At 47.5% G+C, this 22500-nt stretch overlaps 1 protein-coding gene across 1 annotated transcript in view; it reads right to left on the bottom strand.

Annotated features, from left to right (window-relative positions):
- Positions 1-22500, bottom strand: part of LOC120026848 (trafficking protein particle complex subunit 9-like) — a 116662-nt gene that overhangs the window by 73456 nt on the left and 20706 nt on the right. The window contains exon 10 of the mRNA XM_038971558.1: positions 21292-21435. Within this exon, the coding sequence (XP_038827486.1) occupies positions 21292-21435 (144 nt within the window). The remainder of the gene's footprint in view (positions 1-21291; positions 21436-22500) is intronic.

Consider the following 22500-nt stretch of genomic DNA (forward strand, 5'->3'; position numbering starts at 1 on the left):
TGTTGACACATAGCTGCTCATCAATGATATCTTGGGGCAAAGTGACTTCTGTCATTATCTATCATTAGGAACACTGTCGAGACATCAGGACAAATAGTCTCTCACTAACCCAATTAGACCACACCTAAACTAAGCAACAATGGAAAGCAAACAAGATATTCCTGATTCAAAGGAATTAGAGTAAATAACCATCACTTTCTTATCTCTTCTAACATGGCCACAACCTGGTAAGACAATTCTATACACCACACTCAAAACACATAAAAGAGAAAACATTATGTACCAAATGCTTCACGGCTAAACAGATTGCAGTATGAAAATACAGTATACCTAACCCTAGGCTAAAAGTTAGCCAATCATGTGTCTACTGTAAGAGGCTAACTTTAGCTGTAACCATATTAAATGAATCCACCCACTCTGTGTTGGGATTATTTGATCCTGAGGGAGAATGCTTTAGAGAAGGTCCATCATTGAGACCATGATAGCTACTCTGATAACACCATTCTCTCACACACACACACACACACACACACACACACACACACACACACACACACACACACACACACACACACACACACACACACACACACACACACACACACACACCCTCCTGAAGACTGCAGTGTGATGATGTGCTCCTCAAAATGACCTAAAATGTTCCTCTGATAGTAGTAGACTAGAAATAAAAGAAGTAGAACCTCTTTTGTCAGAAGATCTGGGTCCTTTGATGACTCAGACAGAAGTGAGTTTGGAGAATTGTTCATGAGAACAGAAATGCTGAAGATAAAATGTCCTCATCTACTGCTAGATATCTGTTTAGTCACCGTAACAGATATCTCTCTTTCTGATAAACCAGGAGACACTAAACTGACTAATGAACACACTCACTAACCTCCAAGAAAAGGCAGCACTGTTCGTCGAACATAAATACACCCCCGCACACACTTAATAAATAAATTAAAGCTGATTATTTGAGAGGCGGTTCACAGATGGTGAGCCCCAGAAAGGGAGGGAAGCTCCTCCAAGTCTCTCCGTGGTGTCCCAGGGTGATTCACACGTCCCCCAGCCACTCCAGTACTGCCTTCTGACAGCTCCCTAAAATAGCCCCGCTGTCTATTATAAATGCAAATAGAAAACATGACTTGAGACCGATGTGGTGGGATTGTGTGGGCTGGTGTGTTAATTAACAGGTCTAGTGGTTTGGGTTTGTCGGGTTCGGCACCTCCATAGGAACGATGGTGATTGACACTTTTGATCCAAACAAGTCCAAACCGTTCATGCCTCATCACGATCCATGATCATAATGTCTTTGGACGGATCATTTGAGTAGGGACAAAAAGACCCATACATTTCAGTGGTTTTACGTCAAAGGTAATGCCAAGCATCTCATACATCGCACAGTGTGTGTGTATGTGTGTGTATGTGTACTCACCCCACTGTAGAGGTGCCAGCTGCAGGTGCTCGAGGACCAACTGGTTGAGAACTCCCTCCACACTGGCCTCTCCCTGGCGACACAGAGACGGGTGAGCTAGGGTTAAGGACTACACACTGGTCTGGAGGGGGCTGGGGCCTCAGTGTCTCTGATGACATTTGCAAATGAAAGGAATCACAAGTATTAATTTTAAAACTAAGGTAAAATAGTACAGTTTCGCTCCCTTTAACTGGATATGAGACAAGGGCAAGTTCCTTTAGTGACAAAACTAGACTGCAGCCACACCCAGAGCAAGCGGTACCGATGCACCAAGTCTGGAACCAACAGGAGCCTGAACAGCTTCTACCCCCAAGCCAAAAGACTGCTAAATAGTTAGTTAAACAGTTAACCAATAGCTACCCGGACTATCTGCACTGACCCTTTTTGCACTAACTCTTTTGACTCATCACATACGCTGCTGTTACTGTTTATTATCTATCCTGTTGCATAGTCACTTTATCCCCACCTATATGTACAGTCGGAAGTTTACATACACCTTAGCCAAATACTCAGTTTTTCACAATTCCTGACATTTAATCAGAGTAAAAATTCCCTGTCTCAGGTCAGTTAGGATCACCACTTCATTTTAAGAATGTGAAATGTCAGAATAATAGTAGAGAGAATGATTTATTTCAGCTTTTATTTCTTTCATCACATTCCCAGCGGGTCAGAAGTTTACATACACTCAATTAGTATGGTAGTATTGCCTTTAAATTGTTTAACTTGGGTCAAACGTTTTGGGTAGCATTCCACAAGCTTCCCACAATAAATTGGGTGAAGTTTGGCCCATTCCTCCTGACAGAGCTGGTGTAACTGAGTCAGGTTTGTAGGCCTCCTTGCTCGCACATGCTGCCCACAAATCTGCCCACAATTTTTCTATAGGATTGAGGTCAGGGCTTTGTGATGGCCACTCCAATATTTTGCCTTTGTTGTCCTTAAGCCATTTTGCCACAACTTTGGAAGTATGCTTGATGTTATTGTCCATTTGCGACCAAGCTTTAACTTCCTGACTGATGTCTTGAGATGTTGCTTCAATACATCCACATAATTTTCCTCCCTCGTGATGCCATCTATTTTGTGAAGTGCACCTGTCCCTCCTGTATCAAAGCACTCCTACAACAAGATGCGGCCACCCCCGTGCTTCACGGTTGGGATGGTGTTCTTTGGCTTGCAAGCCTCCCCCTTTTCCCTCCAAACATAACGATGGTCATTATGGCCAAAAAGTAATATTTTTGTTTCATCAGACCAGAGGACATTTCTCCAAAAAGTACGATCTTTGTCCCCATGTGCAGTTGCAAACCGTAATCTGGCTTTTTTATGGCAGTTTTGGAGCAGTGGCTTCTTCCTTGCTGAGCGGCCTTTCAGGTTATATTGATAGGACTAGTTTTACTTGGATATAGATACTTTTGTACTGTTCCTCCAGCATCTTTACAAGGTCCTTTGTTGTTGTTCTGGGATTGATTTTCTCTTTTCGCACCAATACGTTCATTCTCTAGGAGACAGAAGCGTCTCCTTCCTGAGCGTATGACGGCTGCGTGGTCCCATGGTGTTTATACTCGCGTACTATTGTTTGTACAGATGAACGTGGTACCTTCAGGCGTTTGGAAATTGCTCCCAAGGATGAATCAGACTTGTGGAGGTCTCCAATTTTTATTCTGAGGTCTTGGCTGATTTCTTTAGATTTTCCCACGATGTCAAGCAAAGAAGCACTGAGTTTGAATGTAGGCCTTGAAATACATCCACAGGTACACCTCCAATTGACTCAAATTATGTTAATTAGCCTGTCAGAAGCTTCTAAAGCCATGACATAATTTTCTGGAATTTTCCAAGCTGTTGAAAGGCACAGTCAATTTAGTGTATGTAAACTTCTGACCCACTGGAATTGTGATACAGTGAATTATAGTGAAATAATCTGTCTGTAAACAATTGTTGGAAAAATTACTTGTGTCATGCACAAAGTAGATGTCCTAACCGACTTGCCAAAACTATAGTTTGTTAACAAGACATTTGTGAAGTGGTTGAAAAACGAGTTCTAATGACTCCAACCTAAGTGTATGTAAACTTCTGACTTCAACTGTAGATACCTCAATTACCTCGTACCTTTGCACATCGGTACTGGTACAACTTGAAACTATAGCCAAGTTATCGTTACTCATTTAAAAAATATATATATTTCACCTTTATTTAACCAGGTAGGCTAGTTGAGAACAAGTTCTCATTTACAACTGCGACCTGGCCAAGATAAAGGAAAGCGACACAAACAACAACACAGAGTTACACATTGAATAAACAAGCGTACAGTCATCAACACAATAGAAAAAAAATAAAGTCTATATACATTGTGTATTTATTTATTCCTTTGATTATTATATTTTTCTCTGCATTGTCAGGAAGGGCCCATAAGTAAGCATTTCACTGATACTCTACACCTGTTGTTCATGAAGCACGTGACAGATAAAATGTGATTTGATAACATACTAACAAAGTGGCAAATATACACCTGAGAAATATGTGAAGAGAGAGTGAGAGAGGGAGAGAGATAAAAAAGAGATAAAAAGAGAGGATTTATGAAGTATGATTCTCCAGTGTAGCTTTAAATTGGCTGCAGCCCAGTGGTTGATAGATAAGCCTGTGGCTCCCTGGTTGCCTAGTGACTCTGTTAGGAGAGCTGAGGGCTCGAGGCCGACAGAGATTCACGGTTGGCTGGCTGGCCATTACTGTACAGTTCATGGTCTGTTCTATATGTGGAAAAGAAGCTCTCTGTGTAGACTGCCCCAGGCTTGGTGTTAGACACAATACCAGACCAGGCTACATACAGTAGAAATACAGGAAGTGCTACTATAACAGTCTTTAGGTCAAAGGTCATTGAGACTGTCTTTTTCCTCTTTTCCTCTAACCTTATTCCCCAGTGTCATATCTGAATGTTGTGATTGAGAAACATAATATCCATTCACAAATCTCATTCAGGGTGATGCAATGAGAACCCTGAAAAGTGAAACTGCCTTAACAACCCAAAGAGTAATAAAGATGCATCTTCTCAACCATTAGTGGAGGGAATAATGGAAATAATTATCCTTATTGTGTAATTGGTCTCATAATAAGAACTGCGATTATCTAAAAACTTCTCACATCTCAGAGAGAAAACACATTGTGTATAAAGCCTACAGAGCAGTCCGCTCCTCAGCCAAGTCGTTTCTCAAAACCGCCCACACGTCCATGTCTTCTAGCCTAGCATGGTTTCTGGGAGCAAAACTGCAACACTGCAAGTCAACCTGTCACTCCAATCTGATTGGTTGGCTAAGAACCCACATTTAGCTCTGCCTGTCGAGTCCTTCTGTTCTTGAACACTCAGTAACACGCATTTATCAGAGGAGAACAACAAGATTATAATTGAGGTTAAAACCGTTGAACCTTTCCTTGGTGACATCATAAGGCTGTATGTCGTAGGGCTGGCTAGGGAGCTAATGCTGCTAATGCTGAGTACTCAGATAAACAGAGCTGTCATAAAGACATTAGGTTGATAATATGTTATGATAAAGAAAACCTGCTCCTCTGGTCCACCACACAGCTGACAGTGTGAATAATGACTGGAATAATATTGTGCTGCTGTAAAACCACATAGTGTTAACATGACTAGAATGGACAAAGTAACACACACAGATTAGATTAGACATAGAAAGATCGGACAAAGTAACACCACACAGAGTTAGAATGACTAGAATGGACAAAGTAACACCACACAGAGTTAGAATGACTAGAATGGACAAAGTAACACCACACAGAGTTAGAATGACTAGAATGGACAAAGTAACACCACACAGAGTTAGAATGACTAGAATGGACAAAGTAACACCACATAGTGTTAGAATGACTAGAACGGACAAAGTAACACCATAATATAAATTATTAAATAATTCTACCCGGAAACTTAACCATTAGGGATTAGAGGTTATGTAGCATGGATAAGGAGTAATTAAGAGTATTAAACATAAGTCCAACTAGGTTGGACTGGGGAGAGAGAGAAATGTGTGTATGCTTAAGAAAACACCTAGAAACAATTAAACTATGGTTGAACCGACCCGGCTATAACTCTGGGAAGATTGGAACTGTCAGCTGGGTAGTGAGAAACTGTGGTGAGAATTGTAGAGAAGAAGATAGCTCTCCTAATGTTAGTGTGTATGTGTGTGCGTAGGATAGAAGTATGTTATAAAAGGAACATCTTTGTATATGAATGGGAGAGCTCTCGTGAATAAAACTGGGTTTGACTAATTGTGAGCTGGGAATTCTGTCTGTTTCATTTAAACCAGAACTTTACACACTCTGGGTTGCAGACCGATTAGGATAATTGAAATGTATGTAAATTGATCACAAAATTCTATATCACTCCCCCTGCCTGTCTGCCAGTCTGGCTGTTTACCTCTCTCCCTGCCTGCTTACCTGTCTGCCTGCCTGTCGGGCTGTCTACCTCTCTCCCTGCCTGCTTACCTGTCTGGCTGTCTACCTCTCTCCCTGCCTGTCTGTCTACCTCTCTCCCTGCCTGCCTGCCTGTCTGTCTACCTCTCTCCCTGCCTGCCTGCCTGCCTGCCTGCCTGCCTGCCTGCCTGCCTGCCTGCCTGCCTGCCTGTCTACCTCTCTCCCAGCCTGCCTGCCTGCCTGTCTGTCTACCTCTCTCCCTGCCTGTGTACCTGTCTGCCTGCCTGCCTACCTGTCTGGCTATCTACCTCTCTCCCTCCCTCCCTGCCTGCCTGACTGCCTGCCTGCCTGGCTGTCTACCTCTCTCCCTGCCTGCCTGCCTATCTGTCTACCTCTCTCCCTCCCTGCCTGCCTGTCTACCTCTCTCCCTGCCTGCCTGCCTGTCTGTCTACCTCTCTCCCTGCCTGCTTACCTGTCTGGCTGTCTACCTTTCTCCCTGCCTGCCTGTATGTCTACCTCTCTCCCTGCCTGCTTACCTGTCTGCCTGCCTGTCTGGCTGTCTACCTCTCTCCCCCTGCCTGCCGGCCTGTCTGGCTGGCCGTCTACCTCTCTCCCCCTACCTGCCAGCCTGTCTGGCTGTCTATCTGTCTGCCTGCCTGCTTACCTGTCTGTCTGGCTGTCTACATCTCTCCCTGCCTGCTTACCTGTCTGCCTGCCTGTCTACTTGTCTGCTTACCAGTCTTTCAATCCGTCTCCCTGTCCGCTTCCTTGCCTACTCGTCTGCCTCCCTGCCTGTCATGGACAATTTCAAATGATTCCTAAACCTGCATGGAGTCTGTCTGTCGATACATTTCAATTTAGTAAATTGTATTTGGAAGCCCAAGTAACGTAGTCTAACAGTAAAACATGGCAAGTTGAAGGACAGACCCAGACAAACAAAACTCTGTATTGATTGTCATTTTGGGATGATGTGAGGTAAAACAGTATCTTTGAAGAGCTCACTGCAGCATTACACAAACAGCTCTCTGACTACCATACTCCCTCTCCGTCTCTCTCTGTTCCCTGTCTCTCTTCAACAGTCTTTCTTTCAGTTCTGCGTTCTATCTGCGACCCCCCCCAACAACACATAATACAGCTGATTTTCAACTCCAGTTCAATTCCTGTGGGGAATTGATTACTCACTTTCGCTTGGAGAGTTTCGAGAGCAGAAGGTGATTAAACAAGTAAACATTACAGGAAATTCAAAATGTTTGCCATCAACTAGTATGTCAGTCAGCAGAGAAATAAGCAATTCAATAAATAAGCATAGGAAGAATTGAGGGCAAAAACTAAATTACAGGAGTTCACAGATTTAAAATTGGCCCACACCAATTAAATAGCCCGATCACACAATTTGCCTCTCCAAATACTAACTAGATGTATATAAATGCAATCAGACAGATAACTACAGTGTAATATGCATTTTTCCATCTAACCTTCAGACCATACAGTATCAACCCCTCCGACTAGGCGGAGGCCAGAAACAGAGCTGACAACTGGCAAGCCTATAAATAAAGTAAACGCTGCCTCCTCTACTTTACTGCTCACATTGAGTAATGAACCACTGCAGTGCACAGGTAGAGGAGAGTCAATACATCCTGACATTTACTGGGCTCAGTGACAGACTGCTTAACAGACGTAACGACAGAACATCGTTTTCCTTTCGTCTTTCACCAAAAACACAGAGAACTGAACACAGAACTTGAATTATGCCTAAAGTGGTGAATAAAGGAATATTTAAAACTTGGGTTCATATATTATTTAGTATGAGACCACGGAAATCAACTCAAGGAAAACCTGATTCAACTCATGAATTCTGCATTCATACTTCCACATTCATTCTTACATAACTGGTTCAACAGTCTTAAACTTTGAATGGCACCAATATGTCTCTCTCTCATTTCTCAGTTCATCTGCTCATTTTTAAGAGAATCCCCTATATTTCCACCCAGAGCAGCAGCCTATGGTGTGGTACTGTAGAGGACCCCTGGTGATGACTTTGAAATGTTTTAACATCCTTTGTGAGGCCTCTTAACTGACTGAGACTCTAGGGGGAGAGAGGGAAGAGAGACTGGGACTTCCAATACAGTAACATTCTCAATAAAACATTCTCAATAAAACATACAGGGAGATTCTCAATAAAACATACAGGGAGATTCTGACAACTGTCACTGTAGATGATGTACTGCCCTGCCATGTGATGGAAAGTGCTGCCAGGAATACAAACTAATGAATATCAAAATAATATATATATTTATTTATTGTTTTGGGGGCAGGAATGTTTACAAGGAGAAGTCAACTGCAATGACATCCGCATATTGTGGGCGAAAATCCTAGCCTAATCTTATCCACTGTTAACCAGACTACTGCACTAGAAAACGTCAAGTGGGTGGGAGACTAGCTGACAACAGACTTAGAAAATACGTGCACATACTTCAGGGTACAGAGATGGAATGAGTGAGTGGCCATCTTATGCGACTGTGAGGATCGAGGGAAATCAGGAGGAAATGCCTGGGGCTTTCAAGCAATTCATCAACATGTTCAGCTCATAACGTTGATGTTTACTTCAGTTCACACTAAAGTTGTACTTGTATAATTTAAGTTACTGTTATGTACATAGACATATACTGAACAAAAATATAAAATGCAACAATTTCTAAGATTTTACTGAGTTACAGTTCATATAAGGAAATCAGTCAGTCCCTCTCCTCAAACAATCCAACAGCTGAAAAAGACTGATGTGGCGTCCTGGGCTGGCGTGGTTGGATGTACTGCCAAATTCGCAAAAACAAAGTTGGAGGCAGCTTATGGTAGAGGAATTAACATTAAATTCTCTGGCAACAGCGCTGTTGAACATTCTTGCAATCAGCATGCCAATTGCATTTTACCTCAAAACTTCAGACATCTGTGGCATTGCGTTGTGTGACAAAACGGTATATTTTAGAGTGGCCTTCTAATGTCCCCAGCACAAGGTGCACCTGTGTAATGATCATGCTGTTTAATCAGCTTCTTGATATGCCACGCCTATAAGGTGGATAGACTAGCTTGGCAAATGATCACTAACAGGAATGTAAACACTTTTGTGCAAATGTGATAGAAATAATTATTGTCTGCTTATGGAACATTTGTGATCTTTTATTTCCGGTCAAGAAAAATGGGACCAACACTTTACATGTTGCGTTTATATTTTTGTTCAGTTTATAATTTCTACAACGGGAATCATATTAGTCCGAGGGGCTATACCCATTCTAGTAATTACATTTATAAGATATTACCGATAGATTCCCAACTCCTAAGATGATTAAACTGCCTCCAAATCACACTGTGTTGAAATACTTGCTTATGAACCTCTCCCAATGATGCAGATAAAAAATGATAGTAAAAAATACAATTGTAACTAACACAAGAGGAATAAAATACACAAGACAGGAGCTACAGTTGAAGTCGGAAGTTTACATACACCTTAGTCAAATACATTTAAACTCAGTTTTTTTCACAATTCCTGATATAAATTCCCTGTCTTAGGTCAGTTAGGATCACCACTTTATTTTAAGAATGTGAAATGTCAGAATAATAGTAGAGAGAATGATTTATTTCAAACGTGTCGGGTAGCCTTCCACAAGCTTCCCACAGTAAGTTTGTGAATTTTACCCATTCCTCCTGACAGAGCTGGTGTAACTGAGTCAGGTTTGTAAGCCTCCTTGCTCGCACAAGCTTTTTCAGTTCTGCCCACAAATGTTCTATAGGATTGAGGTCAGAGCTTGTGATGGCCACTCCAATACCTTGACTTTGCTGTCCTTAAGCCATTTGCCACAACTTTGGAAGTATGCTTGGGGTCATTGTCCATTTGGAAGACCCATTTGCGATCAAGCTTTAACTTCCTGATTGATGTCTTGAGATGTTGCTTCAATATATCCACATCATTTTCCTACCTCATGATGCTATCTATTTTGTGAAGTGCACCAGTCCCTCCTGCAGCAAAGCACCCCCACAACATGATGCTGACACCCCCGTGCTTCACGGTTGGCATGGTGTTCTTTGGCTTGCAAGCCTCCCCCTTTCTCCTCCAAACATGACGATGGTCATTATGGCCAAACAGTTATTTTTTTGTTTCATCAGACCAGAAGACATTTCTCCGAAAAGTACGATCTTTGTCCCCATGTGCAGTTGCAAACCATAGTCTGGCTTTTTTATGGCGGTTTTGGAGCAGTGGCTTCTACCTTGCTGAGCGGACTTTCAGGTTATGTCGATATAGGACTCGTTTTACTGTGGATATAGATACCTTTGTACCCATGTCCTCCAGCCTCTTCACAAGGTCCTTTGCTGTTGTTCTGGGATGATTTGCACTTTTCGCACCAAAGTACGTTCATCTCTAGGAGACAGAACGCGTCTCCTTCCTGAGCGGTATGACGGCTGCGTGGTCCCATGGTGTTTATACTTGCATACTATTGTTTGTACAGATGAACGTGGTACCTTCAGGCGTGGAAATTGCTCCCAAGGATGAAGCAGACTTGTGGGTGTCTACACTTTTTTTTCTGAGGTCTTGGGTGATTTCTTTTGATTTTCCCATGATGTCAAGTAAAGAGGCACTGAGTTTGAAGGTAGGCCTTGAAATACATCCACAGGTACACCTCCAATTGACTCAAATGATGTCAATTAGCCTATCAGAAGCTTCTAAAGCCATGACATCATTTTCTGGAATTTTCCAAGCTGTTTAAAGGCAAAGTCAACTTAGTGTGTGTAAACTTCTGACCCACTGGAATTGTGATACAGTGAATTATAAGTGAAATAATCTGTCTGTAAACAATTGTTGGAAAATAAATTTGTGTCATGCACAAAGTAGATGTCCTAACCGACTTGCAAAAACTATAGTTCGTTAACAAGAAATCTGTGGAGTGGTTTAAAAATGAGTTTTAATGACTCCCAACTAAGTGTATTTAACTTCCGACTTCAACTGTATATAGAGGGAGTACCAGTACCAGATCAATGTGCAAAGGTATGAGGTATTTGAGGTAGATATGTACATGAAGGCAGGGTAAAGTGACTAGGCATCCGGACAGATAATAATAACAGTAAAATAAAGAACAGAGTAGCAGCAGCAAATTATGAGAATAAAAGTGTGTGTATGTATGATTGTGTTATGTCGGTAAACGTGTGTGTGCATATGTAGTGTATGTAAATGTGTGTTGGTTTTGTGTGGGTGTAACATTGTAGTGAAAGTCTAGTGAGTGTACGTACGGTCAGTGCAAGATAGTTCGTGCAGATACACAACATGATCAAAAGTATGTGGACACCTGCTCGTCAAACATCTCATTCCAAAATCATGGGAATTGATATGGATTTGGTCCCCCCTTTGCTGCTAAAACATCTTCCATTCGTCTGGGAAGGCTTTCCACTAGATGTTGGAATATTGCTGCGGGGACTTGCTTCCATTCAGCCACAAGAGCATTAGTGAGGTCGGGCACTGATGTTGGGCGATTAGGCCTGGCTCGCAGTCAGGCATTCCAAATCATCCCAAATGTGTTCGGTGGGGTTGAGGTCAGGGCTCTGTGCAGGCCAGTCAAGTTCTTCCACACCGATCTCGACATACCATTTCTGTATGGACCTCGCTTTGTGCACGAGGGCATTGTCATGATCAAACAGGAAAGGGTCTTCCCCAAACTGTTGCCACAAAGTTGAAAGCACAGAATAATTGAGAATGTCATTGTATGCTGTAGTGTTAAGATTTCCCGTCACTGGAACTAAGAGGCCTAGTCCGAACCATGAAAAAACATCTACACACAACAACCCATAATGACAAAGCAAAAACATATTTTTTTAATTGCACATTTATTGAAAATAACAAGCTGAAATTTACATAAGTATTCAGACCCTTTACTCACTACTTTGTTGAAGCACCTTTGGCAGTGATTACAGCCTCAAATCGTCTTAGGTATGACGCTACTAGCTTAGCACACCTGTATTTGGGGAGTTTCTCCCATTCTTCTATGCAGATCCTCAAGCTCTGTCAGGGTGGATGGGGAGCATCGCTGCACAGTTATTTTCAGGTATCTCCAGAGATGTTCGATCGGGTTCAAGTTCAGGCTCTGGCTGGACCACTCGAGGACATTGAGAGACTTGTTCCGAAACCACTCCTGCGTTGTCTTGGCTGTGTGCTTCGGGTCTTTGTCCTGTTGGAAGGTGAACTTTCGCCCCAGTCTGAGGTCCTGAGCACTCTTGAGAAGGTTTTAAATCAAGGATCTCCCTGTACTTTGCTCCGTTCATCTTTCCCTTGATCCTGACTAGTCTTTCAGACCCTGCCGCTGAAAAACATACCCACAGCATGATGCTGCCAACACCATGCTTCACAGTAGGAATGGTGCCAGGTTTCCTCCAGACGTGATGCTTGGCATTCTGGCCAAAGAGTTCAATCTTGGTCTCATCAGACCAAAGAATCTTGTTTCTCTGAGAATCCTTTAAGGCTGTCATGTGCCTTTTACTGAGGAATGGCTTCCGTCTGGCCACTCTACCATAAAGGCCTGATTGGTGGAGTGTTGCAGAGATGGTTGTCCTTCTGGTAGGTTCTCGCATCTCCACAGAAAAACTCTGGAGCTCTGTCAGAGTGACCATCGGGTTCTTGGTCACCTACCTGACCAAGGCCCTTCTCCCTCGATTGCTCAGTTTGGCCAGGTGGCCAGCTCTAGGAAGAGTCTTGGTGGTTCCAAACATCTTCCATTTAAGAATGATGGAGGCCACTTTCTTCTTGGGGACCTTCAATGCTGCAGACATTTTTTGGTACCCTTCCCCAGATCTGGGCCTTGACACAATCCTGTCTTGGAGTTCTACGGATAATTCCTTCGACCTCATGGCTTGGTTTTTGCTCTGACATGCACTGTCAACTGTGGGACCTTATATAGACAGGTGTGTGCCTTTCCAAATCATGTCCAATCAATTGAATTTACCACAGGTGGACTCCAAATCAAGTTGTAGAAACATCTCAAGGATGATCAATGAAAACAGAATGCACCTGAGCTCAATTATCGAGTATCATAGCAAAGGTCTGAGTACTTATGCAAATTATGTATTTCTGTTTTAATTTTTTTTATAAATTAGTAAACATTTCCAAGAACCTGTTTTAACTTTGTCATTATGAGAGTTGATGCCTAACTGACCTCACTATCGAGGCCAATGTAATGCTTTTGGGAAAGTGGGAGGGAGAGGGAGGAGAAGGAGAGAGACAGTGAGGAAGGAGAGAGGAGAAAGAGAGGGAAAGCAGAATGGAGAAAACCGATGGAGAGCGAAATGTAGAGTGAATACAGAGAAAGGGAGGGAGACCGAGAGAGAGCGAGCAGAGCGCCAACAGTATGAAATATTCACCACTGTCAGCAGCAGCAGTAGCAGTGAGGGACTGTTGCTACGCTGAGAGAGGCCATGCTCCCATCTACCCAGCACCATCCTCACTGTGTAACCCTGCTGGAATAACAACAGCTCAACTACAGCTCAGTGGCCATCATACACCCACCGTGTGTGTGTGTGTGGTGTGGTGTGGTGTGGTGTGGTGTGGTGTGGTGTGGTGTGTATGTGTGTGTGTGCGCGCCTGCGATGCCTCGAGACAGAAAGGCAAGGAGTATGATGCTTTTCTAGCTATAACATTTTGTGTGAGAGGCTGGGCATAAAGTCCCCAAACATATTTCATTGTTCATTCATTTTGCGCTCGCTCGCGCTCTCTCTCAGCCTCACGCTCGCTCGCGCTCTCTCTCAGCCTCACGCTCGCTCGCGCTCTCTCTCAGCCTCACGCTCGCTCGCGCTCTCTCTCAGCCTCACGCTCGCTCGCGCTCTCTCGCTCTGCCGCTCGCTCTCTCTCTCTGCCGCTCGCTCTCTCTCTCTGCCGCTCGCTGGCTCTCTCTCTCTGCCGCTCGCTGGCTCTCTCTCTCTGCCGCTCGCTCGCTCTCTCTCTCTCTCTGCCGCTCGCTCGCTCTCTCTCTCTGCCGCTCGCTCGCTCTCTCTGCCGCTCGCTCGCTCTCTCTGCCGCTCGCTCGCTCTCTCTGCCTCTCTCTCGCTCTCTCTGCCTCTCTCTCGCTCTCTCTGCCTCTCTCTCGCTCTCTCTGCCTCTCTCTCGCTCTCTCTGCCTCTCTCTCTCTCTCTCTGCCTCTCTCTCTCTCTCTCTCTCTCTCTGCCGCTCGCTCGCTCTCTCTCTCTCTCTCTGCCGCTCGCTCGCTCTCTCTCTCTCTCTCTGCCGCTCGCTCTCTCTCTCTGCCTCTCGCTCCCTCTCTCTCTCTCTGCCTCTCGCTCGCTCGCTCTCTCTCTCTGCCTCTCGCTCGCTCGCTCTCTCTCTCTGCCTCTCGCTCGCTCGCTCTCTCTCTCTGCCTCTCGCTCGCTCGCTCTCTCTCTCTGCCTCTCGCTCGCTCGCTCTCTCTCTCTGCCTCTCGCTCGCTCTCTCGCTCGCTCGCTCGCTCTCTCTCTGCCTCTCGCTCTCTCTCTCTGCCTCTCGCCCTCTCTGCCTCTCTCCCTCTCTGCCTCTCTCCCTCTCTGCCTCTCGCTCTCTCTGCCTCTCGCTCTCTCTGCCTCTCGCTCTCTCTGCCTCTCGCTCTCTCTGCCTCTCGCTCTCTCTGCCTCTCGCTCTCTCTCTCTGCCTCTCGCTCGCTCGCTCTCTCTCTCTGCCTCTCGCTCGCTCGCTCTCTCTCTCTGCCTCTCGCTCGCTCGCTCTCTCTGCCTCTCGCTCGCTCGCTCTCTCTGCCTCTCGCTCGCTCGCTCTCTCTGCCTCTCGCTCGCTCTCTCTGCCTCTCGCTCGCTCGCTCTCTCTGCCTCTCGCTCGCTAGCTCTCTCTCTCTGCCTCTCGCTCGCTCGCTCTCTCTCTCTGCCTCTCGCTCGCTCGCTCTCTCTCTCTGCCTCTCGCTCGCTCGCTCTCTGCCTCTCGCTCGCTCTCTGCCTCTCTGCCTCTCGCTCGCTCTCTGCCTCTCTGCCTCTCGCTCGCTCTCTGCCTCTCTGCCTCTCGCTCGCTCTGCCTCTCGCTCGCTCGCTCTCTCTGCCTCTCGCTCGCTCGCTCTCTCTGCCTCTCGCTCGCTCGCTCTCTCTGCCGCTCGCTCGCTCGCTCTCTCTGCCGCTCGCTCGCTCTCTGCCGCTCGCTCGCTCGCTCTCTCTGCCGCTCGCTCTCTCTGCCTCTCGCTCGCTCTCTCTGCCTCTCGCTCGCTCTCTCTCTCTGCCTCTCGCTCGCTCTCTCTCTCTGCCTCTCGCTCGCTCTCTCTCTCTGCCTCTCGCTCGCTCTCTCTCTCTGCCTCTCGCTCGCTCTCTCTCTCTGCCTCTCGCTCGCTCTCTCTCTCTGCCTCTCGCTCGCTCTCTCTCTCTGCCTCTCGCTCGCTCTCTCTCTCTGCCTCTCGCTCGCTCTCTCTCTCTGCCTCTCGCTCGCTCGCTCTCTCTGCCTCTCGCTCGCTCGCTCTCTCTGCCTCTCGCTCGCTCGCTCTCTCTGCCTCTCGCTCTCTCTCTCTGCCTCTCGCTCGCTCGCTCTCTCTCTCTGCCTCTCGCTCGCTCGCTCTCTCTCTCTGCCTCTCGCTCGCTCGCTCTCTCTCTCTGCCTCTCGCTCGCTCGCTCTCTCTCTCTGCCTCTCGCTCGCTCGCTCTCTCTCTCTGCCTCTCGCTCGCTCGCTCTCTCTCTCTGCCTCTCGCTCGCTCGCTCTCTCTCTCTGCCTCTCGCTCGCTCGCTCTCTCTCTCTGCCTCTCGCTCGCTCGCTCTCTCTCTCTGCCTCTCGCTCGCTCGCTCTCTCTCTCTGCCTCTCGCTCGCTCGCTCTCTCTCTCTGCCTCTCGCTCGCTCGCTCTCTCTCTCTGCCTCTCGCTCGCTCGCTCTCTCTCTCTGCCTCTCGCTCGCTCGCTCTCTCTCTCTGCCTCTCGCTCGCTCGCTCTCTCTCTCTGCCTCTCGCTCGCTCGCTCTCTCTCTCTGCCTCTCGCTCGCTCGCTCTCTCTCTCTGCCTCTCGCTCGCTCGCTCTCTCTCTCTGCCTCTCGCTCGCTCGCTCTCTCTCTCTGCCTCTCGCTCGCTCGCTCTCTCTCTCTGCCTCTCGCTCGCTCGCTCTCTCTCTCTGCCTCTCGCTCGCTCGCTCTCTCTCTCTGCCTCTCGCTCGCTCGCTCTCTCTCTCTGCCTCTCGCTCGCTCGCTCTCTCTCTGCCTCTCGCTCGCTCGCTCTCTCTCTCTGCCTCTCGCTCGCGCCCTCTCTCTCTCTGCCTCTCGCTCGCGCCCTCTCTCTGCCTCTCGCTCGCGCCCTCTCTCTGCCTCTCGCTCGCGCCCTCTCTCTGCCTCTCGCTCGCGCCCTCTCTCTGCCTCTCGCTCGCGCCCTCTCTCTGCCTCTCGCTCGCGCCCTCTCTCTGCCTCTCGCTCGCGCCCTCTCTCTGCCTCTCGCTCGCGCCCTCTCTCTGCCTCTCGCTCGCGCCCTCTCTCTGCCTCTCGCTCGCGCCCTCTCTCTGCCTCTCGCTCGCGCCCTCTCTCTGGCACCCTCTCTCTGCCTCTCGCTCGCGCCCTCTCTCTGCCTCTCGCTCGCGCTCTCTCTCAGCCTCTCGCTCTCTCTCAGCCTCTCGCTCTCTCTCAGCCTCTCGCTCTCTCTCAGCCTCTCGCTCTCTCTCAGCCTCTCGCTCTCTCTCAGCCTCTCGCTCTCTCTCAGCCTCTCGCTCTCTCTCAGCCTCGCTCTCATTCGCCCTCTCAGCCTCTCTCGCTTACTCTCTCTCTCGGCCCTTCTCGGCCCCCTCTCTCCCCCTCTTGGCCCCCTCTCTCCCTGTCGGCCTCGGCCCCTCTCCTCTGGACACTCTCGGCTTTTCTCCCCCAGCCCCTCTCCCTCTCTCCTTCAGCCTCTCTCCCTCTCTCCCAGCCTCTCTCTCAGCCCCTCTCTCTCCCCCTCTCTCTCTCAGCCTCTCTCTCTCTCTCTCAGCCTCTCTCTCTCAGCCTCTCTCTCTCTCAGCCTCTCTCTCTCTCAGCCTCTCTCTCTCTCAGAGCCTCTCTCTCTCTCAGAGCCTCTCTCTCTGAGCCTTTCTCTCTCTCAGAGCCTCTCTCTCTCTCAGCCTCTCTCTCTCTCTCAGCCTCTCTCTCTCTCTCAGCCTCTCTCTCTCTCTCAGCCTCTCTCTCAGCCTCTCTGCCACGCAGGCCTGAAGCTCCTATGATGCCACGAGGGTCAAGATGACACGCTACCTCTTCTCTCTCTTTTCCCTCTCCCAGTTAGGGTGACAGTGGTAACGTTAATTAGACTCTCTCTCCTCCAAAGGTCCATCTTAAATAAAACATTTGCTATGTCTTTTTAATGTCACCGATGGGGACTTGAAAAGGCACTACTGCCTCAAGACAGACCTTAGAAGGGCCCGGCTCTTTCAAAGCCCGTCATTTCCTTTCCCTGGGAGCTTCTGCTGTGACATTAAATGGGACGACAGCAACGATCTAGAAATCCTAGAATCTTCATGTATGCCAGATTTTTTTTAAAGAAATGTACACACAGTTGATAAGTGAGGCCCCACATCTGAGGATTAAAAGTCACAATCTGGGATATTTGAGAATGGTAATTAATGTTTCCCATTCGTCAGCTTTATACCAAACTAAGTAGCAGGCTTACATTGGGCTGAAACACAAACTCAGGATTGTGACTTTAAAGGAAAAGGCTGTTGCTGCTGGGGCTAGACAGTCACACTGTTTTGCTATGCTGAGCTGTGCTGCTGTGTGTCCTACAATACTTCCACAGACACGCAGGGAACACAGCAAGGGGGACGCGCCCCACTACTGCATTCTGGGAGAAGATGACCTGCAATAACCCCCGCCGTGTGTGACATCACCACACTGCAGACAAACAGCAGGGGGTTGAGGGAGAAGGGAGAAAAAGGGAGAGGGGGGACAGAGGGAGAGAGAGGATGGGAGAGAGGGAGAGAGAGAGAGAGAGAGACAGGCGGGCGGGCGGGCGAGGAAAGAAGGCGTGCAACCTCAGTTCAGAGGGGACAGATTTGTGCAAGGACCATTTCAAAAAGTCACTGAGAACTAGAGCGGTTTTAAGCTGCTAAAACAGTTACTCAAGCTTGGAGTTAGGAGTCTGGGGAACAAGGTTTCAACTCAAGTGAGATCATAGCTTTAATATAACAATTAAATATGTTTGGGGACTTTATGCCCAGCCTCTCACACAAAATGGCATAGCTAGAAAAGCATCATACTCCTTGCCTTTCTGTCTCGAGGCATCGCAGGCTGTAATTACACACACACACACACACACACACACACACACACGGTGGGTGTATGATGGCCACTGAGCTGTAGTTGAGCTGTTGTTATTCCAGCAGGGTTACACAGTGAGGATGGTGCTGGGTAGATGGGAGCATGGCCTCTCTCAGCGTAGCAACAGTCCCTCACTGCTACTGCTGCTGCTGACAGTGGTGAATATTTCATACTGTTGGCGCTCTGCTCGCTCTCTCTCGGTCTCCCTCCCTTTCTCTGTATTCACTCTACATTTCGCTCTCCATCTGTTTTCTCCATTCTGCTTTCCCTCTCTTTCTCCTCTCTCCTTCCTCACTGTCTCTCTCCTTCTCCCTCCCACTTTCCCAAAAGCGTTACATTGGCCTCGATAGTGAGGTCAGTTAGGCATCAACTCCAACCCTTTCCTCTCCCTCAGATGAGTACCCGAGTCCAGAGGATTTCTGGTCAAAGCTCACTTTCGCCCAGCCACCATATGAGATGACTGGCTTGGTTGAGCATCACACACCATTACACCCACAGGCACAATGCTGGCTTTCCCAAAGGACATTTATGGATGGCTGCAGCCAGGGGGTGATTTTAGATAGAATGAAATCGAGGGAAAATGCATTAAGGTTTTAAACTAACACTGACAAAAACATTTGACTATGACCATGTAATATCTGTTATTCCATGTAGTCTTGTCACGATACCAACATTTTATACGATACCGGGACAAGTATGACGTTACTGAGTAGTGTGGTTATACCACGGGGAAAGATTCTGTGGCCTAGCATCCTGTACGCTTGTTCCCGTTCTCTAAACGGTATGCACACGTGCTAAACCAAACAACCTGTCGCTGATATTCACACATTCACTGATATTCTCAGCACAACACATATTCACATACACTGTCTCCCTCTCTTTCATAAACACACACCACTCTCCCTCCCAAACAACACACGCTGCTGCCAACTTTAGAAACGTTAGGCACCAAACAGAATGTAAGAGAGCAGCAGAAAGAAAGAGATGTTTGATATAGTTAGGTCTTTATGAAGCCTACCGATATGAAGCACATCTCATGAGTACCAGACCCTTTTCCTTTCTTCCTGTGCCAATCAAATTGGCCTAGACCTACTGTCAAGGTACCAGGTTGTTAGCTAGCTAGGTAACATAATAATAATTAGCGGGCCGGGATGAGTTTAAAAGCGGCCCGCGACATGGTTTGTGAAATGATATGAAATGCTCCGGTTATAGAAGACTTTATTTTGTACTATTTGAGCTAGAGACAAGTGTACCTGTCGCAAAGCTGTTCTTCCCTCTCTGGCACTGCTGCATGACAGTGTACCTGTCGCAAAGCTGTTCTTCCCTCTCTGGCACTGCTGCATGACAGTGTACCTGTCGCAAAGCTGTTCTTCCCTCTCTGGCACTGCTGCATGACAGTGTACCTGTCGCAAAGCTGTTCTTCCCTCTCTGGCACTGCTGCATGACAGTGTACCTGTCGCAAAGCTGTTCTTCCCTGTCTGGCACTGCTGCATGACAGTGTACCTGCAAATCTCTATACTTAGACTGGCCTGTGCTCTTGGTTATACCAGGGATGAAATGATATACAACATATCAACTTTGCTCGCTCTGCTCCAATATATCAAATGTAACAGAAGACTGATCAGGGTCTCCATCCCCATTTGCCATCAAGGCTAATTTATATTAAAAACTGATGGAGGAATAGATGCAGGAAGAGTGGATGGAGAGAAGCAGGTGAGAGAGGGCTGGTATGAGATGCTGAGAAGCAGGTGAGAGAGGGCTGGTATGAGATGCTGAGAAGCAGGTGAGAGAGGGCTGGTATGAGATGCTGAGAAGCAGGTGAGAGAGGGCTGGTATGAGATGCTGAGAAGCAGGTGAGAGAGGGCTGGTATGAGATGCTGAGAAGCAGGTGAGAGAGGGCTGGTATGAGATGCTGAGAAGCAGGTGAGAGAGGGCTGGTATGAGATACTGAGAAGCAGGTGAGAGAGGGCTGGTATGAGATGCTGAGAAGCAGGTGAGAGGGCTGGTAGGAGACGCTGAGAAGCAGTTGAGAGAGGGCTGGTAGGAGACGCTGAGAAGCAGGTGAGAGAGGGCTGGTCGGAGACGCTGAGAAGCAGGTGAGAGAGGGCTGGTATGAGATGCTGAGAAGCAGGTGAGAGAGGGCTGGTATGAGATGCTGAGAAGCAGGTGAGAGAGGGCTGGTATGAGATGCTGAGAAGCAGGTGAGAGAGGGCTGGTATGAGATGCTGAGAAGCAAGTGAGAGAGGGCTGGTAGGAGACGCTGAGAAGCAGTTGAGAGAGGGCTGGTATGAAATGCTGAGAAGCAGGTGAGAGAGGGCTGGTCGGAGACGCTGAGAAGCAGGTGAGAGAGGGCTGGTCGGAGACGCTGAGAAGCAGTTGAGAGAGGGCTGGTATGAGATGCTGAGAAGCAGTTGAGAGAGGGCTGGTCGGAGACGCTGAGAAGCAGGTGAGAGAGGGCTGGTATGAGATGCTGAGAAGCAGGTGAGAGAGGGCTGGTCGGAGACGCTGAGAAGCAGGTGAGAGAGGGCTGGTATGAGATGCTGAGAAGCAGGTGAGAGAGGGCTGGTCGGAGACGCTGAGAAGCAGGTGAGAGAGGGCTGGTATGAGATGCTGAGAAGCAGGTGAGAGAGGGCTGGTCGGAGACGCTGAGAAGCAGGTGAGAGAGGGCTGGTATGAGATGCTGAGAAGCAGGTGAGAGAGGGCTGGTCGGAGACGCTGAGAAGCAGGTGAGAGAGGGCTGGTATGAGATGCTGAGAAGCAGTTGAGAGAGGGTATTCAGTATTCTGAAAGGGTGGTAGTATCATATGAAACAGGACTACAGTATTCTGTAAGGTTGGTATCATAAGTATCATGACGTTTTGGTTCCGTGATATTACTGTGGTACTGGTATACCGTGCAACACTAATTCCTAAACTAGAGCTTGTCAGATTCTTTTGATTCCGTACATGTAGAAGTTTTTTCCTATGCATCTGTTGACACTTAAAGGGGTGCGAGTTTACATTGATGAAAGAGTACACTCTCAAAGACAATGGAGAGTGTGACCGTCTGGGTTTTGGTAGCTCTGTGTCTGTATGTGTATGTGTATGTGTGTGTGTGTGTGTGTGTGTGTGTGTGTGTGTGTGTGTGTGTGTGTGTGTGTGTGTGTGTGTGGGCTGACCTTGGTCTGAGAGGAAGTCCAGCATGGTCTGGAGCAGAAAGGAGAGGTGGCGGACGGACAGGCCGGGGTTTCCCATACGACGGGATGCGTACACCAGCTCATGGAGCAGACGCACCTGTACCGCCGCCCAGCCACGGTGGGGACCTGGAGGAGAGGAGAACATTATTTTATTGTCCCATGTAAATTCATTTCCAACTAAAATGTGTCTTCTGCTTTAACCATCCAGGCCCCTCTGTAAGACACATACAGAGGTTGGATCAGAGGGCAGCCACACTACCGTACCTCTGCAGCTGGTTTTAGGGATTACATGCCTTGCTCGAGGGCACAAAGGCATTTAGGATTTGAGAGTGAGTGGGATCCTCCAAACATTCTCCCACCAGAGCGGCGTGAGACTGGGAGCTGTGCAGTGTGGCGTTGACTTCAAGTAAAAACACATCAGCAGACATCTTAATAACCTGCTAGCTTTACACTGGTGTTCTGGGGAGCATGGATGGGTCTCAGCGTTACGTAACATTACATTCTCCACAACCCCACAACATTCCCCAGGCTATACTCAAGGCTGTCAGGGCTGGTGCACTGAGGGAGCGGGGAGGGAGAGAAGGGACAAAAAGTGCAAGAGGAGGAGGAGAGAGAGAGAGAAGGGGAAGTAAGGCCAGCCTACTCAGAGGTTAATAAGAATCAATTGTTCCCTGAGCTACACAGTCTGAGGAGCTCATAAAATCTTGACCAAGATGCGTGTCCGTTATCAGTGTTCTCTGTACAGTGGGATTATATTATTATTAAATAAATAACCAAATGTTATTCATTGCTACCGACTTCTGTCATCTGCAAAAATGATATTAATGCAAATCTTTTCTAAGCCATTTCCTCCTCAGTGAAGCTGCAGCGCCCACTAAGCAGCCTAAATATAGCAGCATCAACCTGTCTGTAACATCATGTGAAGCTACCGCTGCTTATCTGAAGGGCACCAACACAGAGGAGAGGATAGGACACACAGTGGCTTTTACTGTGGCAGTCGCCCTCTCTCGTTCTTCCTGGCTCTCGTTCACTGTGGCTCTCACACCTCTCTCTTTCTGTATCAAAAGACCATGAACTCTGGAAGCTCTGTATTCACTCCTTAATTGCTAAATAAAGGTGTGCCAAAACCTCTTATTCTCGCTCTCCATCACTCCCTCTCTTTCTCCCCTGCCTCCCTCCCTCTCTTTCTCC

Source organism: Salvelinus namaycush, chromosome 32 (genome assembly GCF_016432855.1).
Source record: "Salvelinus namaycush isolate Seneca chromosome 32, SaNama_1.0, whole genome shotgun sequence".
Classification (NCBI taxonomy): domain Eukaryota; kingdom Metazoa; phylum Chordata; class Actinopteri; order Salmoniformes; family Salmonidae; genus Salvelinus; species Salvelinus namaycush.